This window comes from Eubalaena glacialis, chromosome 14 (genome assembly GCF_028564815.1).
Source record: "Eubalaena glacialis isolate mEubGla1 chromosome 14, mEubGla1.1.hap2.+ XY, whole genome shotgun sequence".
Taxonomy (NCBI): domain Eukaryota; kingdom Metazoa; phylum Chordata; class Mammalia; order Artiodactyla; family Balaenidae; genus Eubalaena; species Eubalaena glacialis.
The window spans coordinates 25,706,080-25,720,819 of record NC_083729.1 but is presented as its reverse complement, the minus strand read 5'-3'; the positions used below and the strand labels follow the sequence as shown (position 1 = coordinate 25,720,819).

Sequence of the window (14,740 nt, the reverse complement as noted above, 5' to 3'; positions counted from 1 at the left end):
GCTTCTGGTATGCTAGCAATCAGTTTCTTGACTTAGGTGCTGGTTGCAAGAATGTGTTCAGGTTGTGCAAATCAATCAAGTTGTATATTTCCAATCTGAGCACTTTCTTTATGCGTGTAATTCGGAGCAGTTGCATTACCGGTTCCAATTCTCTACCTCTCCCTGTATCCCTGTCCTTTGCCATGTAACTTTGCAATACTTTCCTATTCTGACTCTGGAATCCACGATGTGACTTGATTTGGACAACGGAAAAAGTACAAAGTAAGAGTGTACTAGTTCTTGGCCTGAGCCTCAAGAGGTCTTTTGTGTTTCTTGTCCTCTTGTGCTTCTGTTATTGAGACGGTATAGATATGGTGGGGCTAGCTCACTTATGCTAGGACCAGAGCCATGTGGAACAGAGCTGTCTCAGCTAAGGTTCTCCATCCAAACCCAGCCTGGAGCAGGCCTCTCAGTTGCTCAACAGATGAATGAGTGAGCATAGTCAAGATCAGCCAAGCCTAGCCTAGGACAGCTGACCTCCATCTGACTCACAGATGCGTAATCTGAAGATAACTGACTTTTAGGGTAGTTTGTTATGCAGCAAAAGCTAACTGATACAGTAGTGGAAAAAAGATGATGAGGACCAAAATTGGGCACAGTTGTAAGAAAAGAGAGGAGAGAATTGAGACAGGAGAAATTTCATTAAAAAAAAAAGTATTCCATCAAGTTGGGTTTGAAATGTCACACTGCCTATTATCCTGATACTGTATGTTATCAAGAAATATAGGGACTTCCCTGGCAGTCCAGTGGTTAAGACTTCACCTTCCAATGCAGGGGGTGCGGGTTCGATCCCTGGTCTGGGAGCTAAGATCCCACATGTCTCATGGCCAAAAACCAAAACATAAAATAAAAGAAGCAATATTGTAACAAATTCAGTAAAAACTTTAGAAATGGTCCACATCAAAAAAATCTTAAAAAAAAAAAAAAAGAAATCTAGAATTTCCTGAGTCTGCAAGCCAGCCTCCCAGGGAGGCTATGGCTATTTCGGACAGAGAAGAGGTAACCAAGAACACACAGGGAGGATCTGGGTGTGGGTGGAGGAGAGTGGAGGGGAAGATAAATGGGTTTAGTTTTGGGTAGGGTTGAATTTGAGGTCTCTGAAGGACATCCAAGTAGAGTTGTCCAGCAGGGAGGAAATGCAGATGAGAAGCTCCAGTCTTTGCTGGAGATCTAGATTTGGGTGTTCTCAACTAGCAAATAGTAAATAAGGAATCTGGGACTGGATCTGGAAAGCCAGTGCAAATACAGCTCTAGGTAGCTGTGAGAGCTGAGCCTGGCCACTCCATGGAGGGTGCTTCAGCCAATATGGGTGGTTCCTACAGGGTGGTCAACTGAAAACTGAAGCCTATTTACAATTTAATTTTTAACCCAATAGGAAAGTGGTGAATACCTCTTCAGCAAGCAGAGGGCATCACCATACACCACCGTGTCCCAGGAATCAGGAAACAACCTCAAACTGGGCAGATGAAACACTATGTACCTTTCATTGGAATAGCCGGTAGGACAGGGCAGGAGTGGATGGAGTAATACTGAGTGGGGCTCCTGAGCGGCAGTTAGTGGGAGCAAAGGGGGAAGGATGAAGAAAGCGCCCAAGAAAGGGGAGGGAGAGCAAGGGAAAGATGGCTGGAGCCTGAAGTAGGGACAAGAGAAGAAAATTAACAGGGATGAAGCAATCAAGGGAGGTGGGACAAGAAGACGAGGAGGCTAAACAGCAGGTGGGAAGAGGAGGCCAACCTGGGAGGAGGAAACTGGATTAAAGAAAGAAGAGGAAAAAAGGGGTACAAAATATATGAAGAAGGCAGTTAAGGAAGTCTGGATACTGAATCAGAGAAGGGAAGAGGAAACATAATGAACGAGGGGGTGAAGAATGACAGGAGGGCAGCAAACAGAAGGGAGAGAGAAAGAACCGCATCTTAGGTGTTCTAGAGCCCAGCTGCACTTCGAAGGGCAACATCATATGGAACTCGATTCATCCGCTCCAGGAGATGGGAGAGGGCGTCCCGCGGCTGAAGCCCTAGACATGAGCCTGAATCTGGGCCAGCTCGGGAAGTCCCGCGGAAGAGGAGAGGCTAGGGCAGACAGACAGGATCACTACTCAGGGTCGAAATCCGTGCTTCCACGCCCACGCTCAGTCGACTCGTCTCTTCAAAGCAGAGAGAAAGCGGAGGAAATAAGGATGGGGAGAGGCTGGTACCTGCCTGGGGGCGAGGTGGTGCGGAGGGGCCACTAATGCCGAAAGTGGCCAAGGAGAGCGGCGCCCCAGCGCAGAAGGCCTGGGGGACGCGGGAAGTGGCTGGAGGCTGGGTCCAGGGTCGAGTGGAAGCTGGCGGAGAGTGAAGGAGCACAGGGAACCGGAGGGGTTGGGGAGATTCTGGCTGCGGATGGTCAGAGGGTGGGGACTGAGTGGCGACCACACAGAGGGTGTGTGTTAGGGCGGGAGAACTACCCTGGCTAAGTCGTACCTGTAGTTTTCTATTTCCTAGTCCCAGAGGTTGCAGCATCAGAGGTTGATCGGTGAAGAACAAATCTTCGAAGGGCAGTTAGAAGGAGACAACAGTGGCAGGCTGTGGAGAGGGGCGGACGCGGGGGCGAAGGCGCGAATATGGGCTAAAGGAAGGGCGCAGGACACGAAGTTGGCTCCGCGAAAGCCTTCATCCACTCTCCGCCTGGCTGCTTTCCGAAGTGCCAGCCCTGCGAAAGGGGCATCGCTGTTGAGCCTAGACAGGGCTGGCCGCACTGAGATGGGACGTAGGATGGAGGGGCGGGAGCCAAAGCCGAAGGGGCGGACACGGGGTGGTGTCTAGCTCTCCATAAAGGGGCGGCGGGGGCCGCGCTCTCTTCTGCGCTGGCAGCGGCCACCAGCGGGGAACAGGGCGCAATGTCCGTTCGCTGCCAGGAGAGTCCGGTGCTGGCAGGCAGCGCCACTTTGGCCGCCCTGGGGGCACTGGTTCTGTGCCTCGCGGAGCCCGCCGGCTACGGGAAGTACACGGAGAGCCGGATGCCCGTGGCTACCCGCCTGTCCGCCCGCGCCGCCTGGTTCCTGCAGGAGCTGCCCTCCTTCGCGGTGCCCGCGGGGATCCTCGCCGGGCAGCCCCGCTCTCTCTTCGGCCAGCCTGCGACTGTTCTTCTGGGCCTCTTCTGCGCACATTACTTCCACAGGTAGCGTTTTCCCTTGAGGGTGCGGAGCGCAGCGCACTGCCAGGCTCCCGGCGTCCAGGAGCGCAGCGCGCGGCGCGCACTGAGGATCGCGGAGGGGCGGCGCGAGCCGCTGCAAGGAGCGCGGAGCGCGGCGCGAGGGGAGCACCTGGCTGGGACGGGGCCGCGGGCCAGACGCGGGCTAGTGGAGGAGCGATCGCGGGCAGACGCCGCCTTCACTCTCCACGGCCCCGCGCGCGTCTCGGGTCCACTTCGAATCCTTGGACTGCTCCGGGGAAAGCGGTGGAGCGGGGCGGGAGGCAAGCTGGAAAGCTCAAGCTGGGCAGAGCTCTTGGCTCAGACAGTTACCTCTCCAGCTCCGCGCCGTCCCGTGTCACCTGTGGCGTCTTGCCCACCACCCCTTCTCGTTCTTCCTTCACCTTTCCTTTGCAAGGTGGGGGCGGGCTGGTTCTGAGATCTTGAGGGAGTCTAAGTATTGGCATCTCCCGAAGGAAACTCGTCTCAGAGGGACTGGATCAACGTATCTCCGCAGGGAGATGGGCAGACCCAGACCCTGGACTTCAACGGTGAGAAAGAGAACGTGATGGGAACCCACTGACCTGAGCAAGAGTCTCACTTCTCAGGACCCACCGAAAAGGGACCGCGCTCACCGCCAACTCGTTTCAGGTTCCCCTGGCACTTAAGTGTGGATGGGTTGAAGTTAACTTAGAGCTGAAATGTTCTTCTGAATTAAAAATCCCAAATTCAGGAGAACTTTACCTTCTGCTCTGAGAAGGAAAGACAGGAAAGAAACCAAGGGCTTTCAGGATTCGGAGAATAGATGCTCAAAAGAGACTCATAGGGGAAGAGAAGAGCGCAAGATTCAGTTGCCTACCATGCCTAGTCATTTACCTTCTGTCGTCCCATGTAGCCCCATTGTAACCTTGTGAGATATGTATTTACTGTGCCCACTTTATAGACAAAGGAACTGAGGCTGTGTAAGGTTAAGTGACTGAATGAAGATGATACAGCTAGTGCCCAGCCAAATTCAGATCTAAGCCTGTGAAACTCCATGGTTTAAGACCTTTCCACCATGTTAAGCAGGCGGATACTCTGCAAGGAGAAAACAGAATCCACGGACAGAGAAAAGTTGCCAAGCCAAGTCAAGAACTGGAACAGAGGCACAGCCTTATTTTGCATAGAGAATTTATGGGGTAAAAAAAATCAAGGAAATCTAGATTAGAAATTAGGGTAAAGAATTCCTCTGGAAGCTGAAAGGCATGATCCTCTCTCATAAGGATCATAAGGGAAAAGTGATGCTTCATTTTGGGAAAAGAAGTGTAGAGAAACAAGTTTTAACCTCTCTTTCCATATAATCCCTTCTTATCCTCTGGATCTTTTTTATTGGTCAAGATTTAATATTTATGCAATTTTAACTGGATTCTCACTCTTTTAATAATTATTGCCTAGCAACCATTTCATAAATGGGTGTCCTTTCTGGAGCTATTTACTAACCATTTTATTTTATCCAGATTTAGGTGGTTTAATTTGCACAGAAAGAAGGATGTTGGGTGTAGGAGATAAGAGAACAGCTTTTGATTTCACTGTTATTGGAAAAGACATTTGACAGAAAAATGTGATTTTATCAGGCAATTACTTTTAACTTCTAATTAACTACTGTCTGTTAGCACCATAAACAATATTTTTATGAGTTCATTTCATCTTACAGTATTGATTAGTGCTTTCTGACAATCCTATTAACATAAGTTTTAGACTTTTTTTTAAAGCCAAACGGTAATTTGCCTTAATAAATTATGACAAGTACATTTAAAAAACCAAGGAAATAATTACTTATAAAATGAATATCAACATACTGTTCACCTTCTTCAGGGGAAAAGTTAAAATGTAAAATTTAGAGGATTTGGGGATTGATTCTGCCTGAGGGAAAATTCCCCACAGAAAACACAACTCAGGGTGAGTGAGTTGTCCCTAAGGAATGAAGATGTGATGTTTGTCCACCATTCGCTTTGTGTGAACTCTTTCTTTGTGGCCACTGGACTGTTGAATCTATTATCATTTTGAGTGCTTACAATGGGTTACGCTCTGTGCTAAACACTATGTGAGTTCTCTACTAATCCTCATACCAGCCCATTGAGGAAGCAATATTATCACCCCCATTTTGCAGGTGGGAAATTGGGGCGAGAAAAGCTTTAAATAACTTGCCCAAGGTCACAAAGTAACCAGGGAGCCAGGGTTCAGACCCAGGGAATTTGAATCCAGATCTCAGGCTCTTAGCTACCATGATAAACTGTTTTATATTTGTTCTTGCTGCCTTGTTCTTGCCTTTTAAAAACTATATTTAAGCTTAAAATTATTTTTTAATTATAAAAATAATGAATGTTTACTAAAGAAAAAATGAAAAGTACAAAAGTAGAAAAATTCCCATAATTTCAACACTTAAGTACATTAATTGTTAATGTTTTGGAACATTTCCATCAAGGTTCTAATTTTTCTTGGTCAGTTTTTATACATGCTTGCTATATTGAATATATATAGGTTTTAGTTCTGCTTGATTACTGTCTATAATAAATATTTTTCCACATTATCATAGAACCTTTGTAAATATCATCTTAGTGGCTGCTTGTTATTTCATCCAAAAACAATAATTTATCCATTAATCTATAGTTTTTTGATAATTTTAATATTTTAAAAATATAATTTATATTAAATTGGACATTTAATTTGTCTTTTTATTTTGGCTAAATAAGGTTAAATAAGGTTGTGATGTACATTTTTGCACCTAAATTTTTTTTCAGAAGTCACCACTATTCTCTTAGCCAGGATTCCCAGAAGTGGTTCAAAGTTATGAGCATTTTTGCCTTGAGGTTTTAGGAGTCATTAGGCTTGATAGTGAGGGCACATTAAGGAAAAAGCTCCAGGATGCCTTGGCTTTACCCTGTGCTGTGCGTAGCTATGACACAGAGAATACGATGGAGGAACAGGGGTTCAGGAGAAAGCTGGCTCAGCTGTGGCTTAGACTCTGTTGCAAAATGTCCCTTGGGGGCTATTCAGAAAAGCAATATGTCCCATTGGATAGAAGGTGAAACTCTTTGCACTTTTCTCCATACGAGGGTGACATGCTAGAATGTGAGTCCCACAAGGGCAAGGATTTTTATCTCATTTGTTCATGGCTGTGTCCTCAGTGTATAGAAAAGTGCCAGTACATATTTGGTACTCATTAAAAATTTGTTGAATGCATGAATGAACTCTACTTCTGACATCAGTACAGGCAGTCAGAATTGTGGGAGAGCTAGCAATTACTTAGGAATCATTGCTGAGATTGCATGGCTAGGTCAACTCAGATCATTCTCTTCCCTTCAGAATCTATTGTTGTGGATATTTGGTTGGCTTAGCTACATGAAAATGACTGCTGTGTAAGCATGTTGCCTAATCCCACATCTAGAGTTGTTTGAAGTCAGAGTTATCTCACCTCTTGTTGACCTTGACTATGACCTGGAATGATCCTTTGCCCCCACTCTCTGATTGATCATTTTCTCAAGATGCCTTGGTGTCTCACGCAATGGTCATCGCAACACCTATGCCTGTGGAAGCTTATGTTTTTTCAAGACTTGGGTGTGACCTTGGTATTTAGATGAAAAAGAAAACTCTCTTTTCAAATAAAGGTGACTATTCTGTAAAACGTTGCTGGCAGTGTGACCTTCCTTGATGCACATGCAGAAGCAGAGGGCAATGCACACATTAGAGTCTGTTTGAATTTAGAAAGAACTTTCCTGGGGTTTAGATGCTGAAAATAATGACATTTTCTATTCAGCCAAATAAAATGATGGCTTAAATGGGAGGCCTTTTTTTTCTTTCTTTGAATTTTGAATTTTGTTTTATTTATTTTTTTATACAGCAGGTTATTATTAGTCATCCATTTTATACATATCAGTGTATATATGTCAATCCCAATCTCCCAATTCATCACACCACCCTCCCCCCACTTTCCCCCCTTGTTGTCCATACATTTGTTCTCTACATCTGTGTCTCTATTTCTGCCCTGCAAACAGGTTCATCTGTACCATTTTTCTAGGTTCCACATATATGCGTTAATATATGATATTTGTTTTTCTCTTTCTGACATACTTCACTCTGTATGACAGTCTCTAGATCCATCCACGTCTCTACAAATGACCCAATTTCGTTCCTTTTTTTGGCTGAGTAATATTCCACTGTATATATGTACCACATCTTCTTTATCCATTTGTCCATTGATGGGGATTTAGGTTGCTTCCATGACCTGGCTATTGTGCATGGTGCTGCAATGAATATTGGTGTACATGTGTCTTTTTGAATTATGGTTTTCTCTGAGTATATGCCCAGTAGTGGGTTTGCTGGGTGATATGGTACTTCTATTTTTAGTTATTCAAGGAACATCAATACTGTTCTACATAGTGGCTGTATCAATTTACATGCCTGCCAACAGTACAAGAGAGTTCCCTTTTCTCCACACCCTCTCCAGCATTTGTTGTTTGTAGATTTTCTGATGACACCCATTCTAACTGGTATGAGGTGACAACTTGTAGTTTTGATGTGCATTTCTCTAATAATTAGTGATGTTGAGCAGCTTTTCATGTGCTTCTTGGCCATCTGTATGTCTTCTTTGGAGAAATGTCTATTTAGGTCTTCTGCCCAATTTTTGATTGGGTTGTTTTCTTAATATTGAGCTGCATGAGCTGTTTATATATTTTTGTGATTAATCCTTTGTCTGATGATTCATTTGCAAATACTTTCTCCCATTCTGAGGGTTGTCTTTTCATCTTGTTTGTAGTTTCCTTTGCTGTGCAAAAGCTTTTAAGTTTCATTAGGTCCCATTTGTTTATTTTTGTTTTTATCTCCATTACTCTAGGAGGTGGATCAAAAAAGATCTTGCTGTGATGTATGTCAAAGAGTGTTCTTCCTTTGTTTTCCTGTAAGAGTTTTATAGTGTCTGGTCTTACATTTAGGTCTCTAATCCATTTTGAGTTTATTTTTGTGTATGGTGTTAGGGAGTGTTCTAATTTCATTCTTTTACATGTAGCTGTCCAGTTTTCCCAGCACCACTTATTGAAGAGACTGTCTTTTCTCCATTGTATATCCTTGCCTTCATTGTCATAGATTAGTTGACCATAGGTGCATGGGTTTACCTCTGGGCTTTCTATCCTGTTCCATTGATCTATATTTCTGTTTTTTGTGTTGTGTACCATATTGTCTTGATTACTGTAGCTTTGTAGTATAGTCTGAAGTCAGGGAGTCTGATTCGTCCAGCTCCGTTTTTTTCCCTCAAGACTGCTTTGGCTATTTGGGGTTTTTTGTGTCTACATACAAATTTTAAGATTTTTTTGTTCTAGTTCTGTAAAAAATGCCATTGGTAATTTGATAGGGATTGCATTGAATCTGTAGATTGCTTTGGGTAGTATAGTCATTTTCACAATATTGATTCTTGCAATCCAAGAACATGGTATATCTCTCCATCTGTTTCTATCATCTTTAATTTCTATCAACGGTGTCTTATAGTTTTCTGCATACAGGTATTTTGTCTCCCTAGGTAGGTTTGTTCCTAGGTATTTCATTCTTTTTGTTGCAGTGGTAAATGGGAGTGTTTCCTTAATATCTCTTTCAGATTTTTCATTATTAGTGTATAGGAATGCAAGGGATTTCTGTGCATTAATTTTGTATCCTGCAACTTTACCAAATTCATTGATTAGTTCTAGTAGTTTTCTCGTAGCATCTTTAGGATTCTCTATGTATAGTATCATGTCATCTGCAAACAGTGACAGTTTTACTTCTTCTTTTCCAATTTGTATTCCTTTTATTTCTTTTTCTTCTCTGATTGCCATGGCTAAGACTTCCAAAACTATGTTGAATAATAGTGGCAAGAGTGGACATCCTTGTCTTGTTCCTGATCTTAGAGGAAATGCATTCAGTTTTTCACCATTGAGAATGATGTTTGCTGTGGGTTTGTCGTATATGGCCTTTATTATGTTGAGGTAGGTTCCCTCTATGCCCACTCTCTGGAGAGTTTTTATCATAAATTGGTGTTGAATTTTGTCAAAAGCTTTTTCTGCATCTATTGAGATGATCATATGGTTTTTTTTTTTTTTTTTAAATAAATTTATTTATTTATTTTTGGCTGTGTTGGGTCTTCGTTTCTGTGCGAGGGCTTTCTCTAGTTGTGGCAAGCGGGGGCCACTCTTCATTGCGGTGCGCGGGCCTTTCACTGTCGTGGCCTCTCTTGTTGCGGAGCACAGGCTCCAGACGCGCAGGCTCAGTAGTTGTGGCTCACGGGCCTAGTTGCTCCGCGTCATGTGGGATCCTCCCAGACCAGGGCTCGAACCCGTGTCCCCTGCATTGGCAGGCGGATTCTCAACCACTGCGCCACCAGGGAAGCCCCGATCATATGGTTTTTATTCTTCAATTTGTTAATATGATGTATCACATTGATTGATTTGAGTATATTGAAGAATCCTTGTATCCCTGGGATAAATCCCACTTAATCATGGTGTATGATCCTTTTAATGTGTTGTTGGATTCTGTTTGCTAGTATTTCGTTGAGGATTTTTGCATCTATATTCATCAGTGATATTGGTCTGTAATTTTCTTTTTTTCTAGTATCTTTGTCTGGTTTTGGTATCAGGGTGATGGTGGCCTCATACAATGAGTTTGGGAGCATTCCTTCCTCTGCAGTTTTTTGGAAGAGTTTGAGAAGGATGGGTGTTAGCTCTTCTCTAAATATTTGATAGAATTCACCTGTGAAGCCATCTGGTCCTGGACTTTTGTTTGTTGGAAGATTTTTAATCACAGTTTGAATTTCATTACTTGTGATTGGTTTGTTCATAATTTGTATTTCTTCCTGGTTCAGTCTTGGAAGGTTATACCTTTCTAAGAATTTGTCCATTTCTTCCAGGTTGTCCATTTTATTGGCATAGAGTTGCTTGTAGTAGTCTCTTAGGATGCTTTGTATTTCTGCGGTGTCTTTTGTAACTTCTCCTTTTTCATTTCTAATTTTATAGATTTGTGTCCTCTCCCTCTTTTTCTTGATGAGTCTGGCTAATTGTTTATCAATTTTGTTTATCTTCTCAAAGAACCAGCTTTTAGTTTTATTGATCTTTGCTGTTGTTTTCTTTGTTTCTATTTCATTTATTTCCGCTCTGATCTTTATGATTTCTTTCCTTCTGCTAACTTTGGGTTTTGTTTGTTCTTCTTTTTCTGGTTCCTTTAGGTGTAAGGTTAGATTGTTTATTTGAGATTTTTCTTGTTTCTTGAGGTAGGCTTGTAGAACTGTAAACTTCCCTTTAGAACTGCTTTTGCTGCATCCCATAGGTTTTGGATTGTCGTGTTTTCATTGTCATTTGTCTCTAGGTATTTTTTGATTTCCTCTTTGATTTCTTCAGTGATCTCTTGGTTATTCAGTAACGTAGTGTTTAGCCTCCATGTGTTTGTGTTTTTTACATTTTTTCCCCTGTAATTCATTTCTAATCTCATAGCGTTGTGGTCAGAAAAGATGCTTGATATGATTTCAGTTTTCTTCAATTTACTGATGCTTGATTTGTGACCCAAGATGTGATCTATTCTGGTGAATGTTCCATGCGCACTTGAGAAGAAAGTGTAATCTGCTGTTTTTGGATGGAATGTCCTATAAATATCAATTAAATGTATCTGGTCTGTTGTGTCATTTATAGCTTCTGTTTCCTTATTTATTTTCATTTTCAATGATCTGTCCATTGGTGTAAGTGAGGTGTTAAAGTCCCCCACTGTTATTGTGTTACTGTCGATTTCCTCTTTTACAGCTGTTAGCAGTTGCCTTATGTATTGAGGAGCTCCTATGTTGGGTGCATATATATTTATAATTGTTATACCTTCTTCTTGGATTGATCCCTTGATCATTATATAGTGTCCTTCCTTGTCTCTTGTAACATTCTTTATTTTAAAGTCTATTTTATCTGATATGAGTATTGCTACTCCAGCTTTCTTTTGATTTCCATTTGCATGTAATATCTTTTTCCATCCCCTCACTTTCAGTCTGTATGTGTCCCTAGGTCTGAAGTGGGTCTCTTGTAGAAAGCGTATATATGGGTCTTGTTTTTGTATCCATTCAGCAAGCCTGTGTCGTTTGGTTGGAGCATTATTCCATTCACGTTTAAGGTAATTATCAATATGTATGTTCCTATGACCATTTTCTTAATTGTTTTGGGTTTGTTTTTGTAGGTCCTTTTCTTCCCTTGTTTTTTCCACTTAGAGAAGTTCCTTTAGCATTTGTTGTAGAGCTGGTTTGGTGGTGCTGATTTCTCTTAGCTTTTGCTTGTCTGTAAAGCTTTTGATTTCTCTATCGAATCTGAATGAGATCCTTGCCAGGTAGAGTAATCTTGGTTGTAGGTTCTTCCCTTTCATCACTTTAAGTGTATCATGCCACTCCCTTCTGGCTTGTGGAGTTTCTGCTGAGAAATCAGCTGTTAACCTTATGGGAGTTCCCTTGTACGTTATTTGTCATTTTTCCCTTGCTGCTTTCAATAATTTTTCTTTGTCTTTAATTTTTGCCAATTTGATTACTATGTGTCTCGGTGTGTTTCTCCTTGGGTTTATCCTGTATGGGACTCGCTGCGCTTCCTGGACTTGGGTGGCTATTTCCTTTCCCATGTTAGGGAAGTTTTCGACTATAATCTCTTCAAATATTTTCTCGGGTCCTTTCTCTCTCTCTTCTCCTTCTGGGACCCCTGTAATGCGAATGTTGTTGCATTTAATGTTGTCCCAGAGGTCTCTTAGGCTGTCTTCATTTCTTTTCATTCTTTTTTCATTATTCTGTTCTGCAGCAGTGAATTCCACCATTCTGTCTTCCAGGTCACTTATCTGTTCTTCTGCCTCAGTTATTCTGCTATTGATTCCTTCTAGTGTAGTTGTCATTTCAGTTATTGTATTGTTCATCTCTGTTTGTTTGTTCTTTAATTCTTCTAGGTCTTTGTTAAACATTTCTTGCATCTTCTCCATCTTTGCCTCCATTCTTTTTCTGAGGTCCTGGATCATCTTCACTATCATTATTCTGAATTCTTTTTCTGGAAGGTTGCCTATCTCTACTTCATTTAGTTGTTGTTCTGGGGTTTTATCTTGTTCCTTCATGTGGTACATAGCCCTCTGCCATTTCATCTTGTCTATCTTTCTGTGAATGTGGTTTTTGTTCCACAGGCTGCAGGATTGTAGTTCTTATTGCTTCTGCTGTCTGTCCTCTGGTGGATGAGGCTATCTAAGAGGCTTGTGCAGGTTTCCTGATGGGAGGGACTGGTGGTGGGTAGAGCTGGGTGTTGCTCTGGTGGGCAGAGCTCAGTAGAACTTTAAAATCAGCTTGACTGCTGATGGGTGGGGCTGGGTTCCCTCCCTTTTGGTTGTTTGGCCTGAGACAACCCAACACTGGAGCCTACCTGGGCTCTTTGGTGGGGCTAATGGCAGACTCTGGGAGGGCTCACGCCAAGGAGTACTTCCCAGAACTTCTGCTGCCAGTATCCTTGTCCCCACGGTGAGCCACAGCCACCCTCCGCCTCTGCAGGAGACCCTCCAACACTCGCAGGTAGGTCTGGTTCAGTCTCCTATGGGGTCACTGCTCCTTCCCCTGGGTCCCGATGTGCACACTATTTTGTGTGTGCCCTCCAAGAGTGGAGTCTCTGTTTCCCCCAGTCCTGTCAAAGTCCTGCAGTCAAATCCCACTAGCCTTCAAAGTCTGATTCTCTAGGAATTCCTCCTCCCATTGCCGGACCCCCAGGCTGGGACGCCTGACGTGGGGCTCAGAACCTTTACTCCAGTGGGTGGACTTCTGTGGTATAAGTGTTCTCCAGTTTGTGAGTCACCCACGCAGCCATTATGAGATTTGATTTTATTGTGATTGCACCCCTCCTACCGTCTCATTGTGGCTTCTCCTTTGGCTTTGGATGTGGGGTATCTTTTTTGGTGAGTTCCAGTGCCTTCCTGTCAATGATTGTTCAGAAGTTAGTTGTGATTCCAGTGCTCTCCCAAGAGGGAGTGCACGTACATCCTTCTACTCCGTCATGTTGAACCAATGTCTCAATAAGAGGCCTTTTTGCTCGATTGCTCAGTTCATTCTCCAGCAGCATGAATTCTTCCCCATCCTTCAAGACTCAGATCGGGCATCACTTCCTAGAAGAAGGCTTGTCTGTGTCCTTTCTCCTTTTGTAAGTCAAGGTGTGGTTTTCATAGCAGGCAGTGTGGCCTTCCATGAGACATTTCACACACTGGATCATAATTCTCTATTTTAAGGAAACGTCATATCTGTCCAGCCTCCTCATTTTATAGAAGCAGAGCACCACAAAGTTAAGACAATTAGGGGCAAAGAGGGCACTGGAACTTGAGTCTCATCATGTGCCCTGTCAATGCTTCTCCAATCTCATAAGACCTGCAGATGTGTCAAATATTCAGAAGTAATCAAACCTCATGAAGGAAATTACTCATTGGCTGAGAATCAGAATGATGATTAATGTGGACTTTGGAAACCACCTAGAAAAATCTCTCCTTTTACACACTGAGAAGAAAGTCCCAGGCAGAATAAACTGAATTCTTGTGGTCACTTAATCATGTGTTAAGGACATTCATGAGGCATAATTTGGATCAATTAAAATGGGGGTCAGCAAACTTTTTCTGTAGAAAAGCCAGATAGTAGCTGTTTTAGGCTTTGACAGTCTCTGTCACAACTACTCAACTCTGCTCTTGTAGCATGAAAACAGCACAGACAATATGTAGACAAATGAGTGAGGTAATGTTCCAATAAAACTTTATTTATAAAAACAGGTCGCGGGCTGTATTTGACCTGTGGGTCATAGTTTGCTAGCCTCTCCTTAAGAAAACCGTGTGTGGCATAGCTTTACATTCAGTGCCCTGGTAATTCTATTATAAAATTTTGTTAAATCCTATAGCAAAGAACTGGGCATAGTCTAGAAAATTTCTGCTACATTTAAATAGGAATTTGGTAGTAAATCTCATTTTCTGTGAATTCCTGGGTTGCAAGTCCTTTATTTGAACCTTTGTGGGAAATAGTAGGAGTCTTGGAGTTTGCATTCTAAATGGGATGACATCATAAGCACATCTGAAACATATACAGCTATGTTTGCCAAAAATGTAAACAAGATTTAGAGATCTTGACCACTTTTACCACATTGAAGAAAGGTCCAACTTCTTGCTCATTTTACATCTAATTTAATGTCACTTAACAAATAAGATAAGGAAACAGTGATCCAAGCTGGTTAAGTGATGTGTATGAAGTTACATGGTGAGGAGGGGGCAGAGTGGGGCTTGAACTTAGGTGTCCTAATTCTTTCTCAGAGTTCCACATGCTCAGAACTGTGCTGGGTCCTAGGGGAGGACACAAAAGAAACACAAAGCTGGTGCTTGCCCTCCAGGAGAAAGGCAGGAAAACGCATCATAGTGTGTCTGACATTCTTTCTGGTGTGAAAGTTTGGTGGTGGCAATGTCAGTGTGAGAGGCCCAGGACAGGTGGGAAAATGCAAATTGAGGGACATGTGGACCA

General features: G+C 42.8%; 1 protein-coding gene across 1 annotated transcript in view; it reads left to right on the top strand.

Moving 5' to 3' along the window:
* Positions 1 to 2,917: 2,917 nt before the first annotated feature.
* SRD5A2 (steroid 5 alpha-reductase 2) overlaps positions 2,918 to 14,740 on the top strand; it is a 59,468-nt gene continuing 47,645 nt past the window's right edge. The window contains exon 1 of the mRNA XM_061211427.1: positions 2,918 to 3,198. Within this exon, the coding sequence (XP_061067410.1) occupies positions 2,918 to 3,198 (281 nt within the window). The remainder of the gene's footprint in view (positions 3,199 to 14,740) is intronic.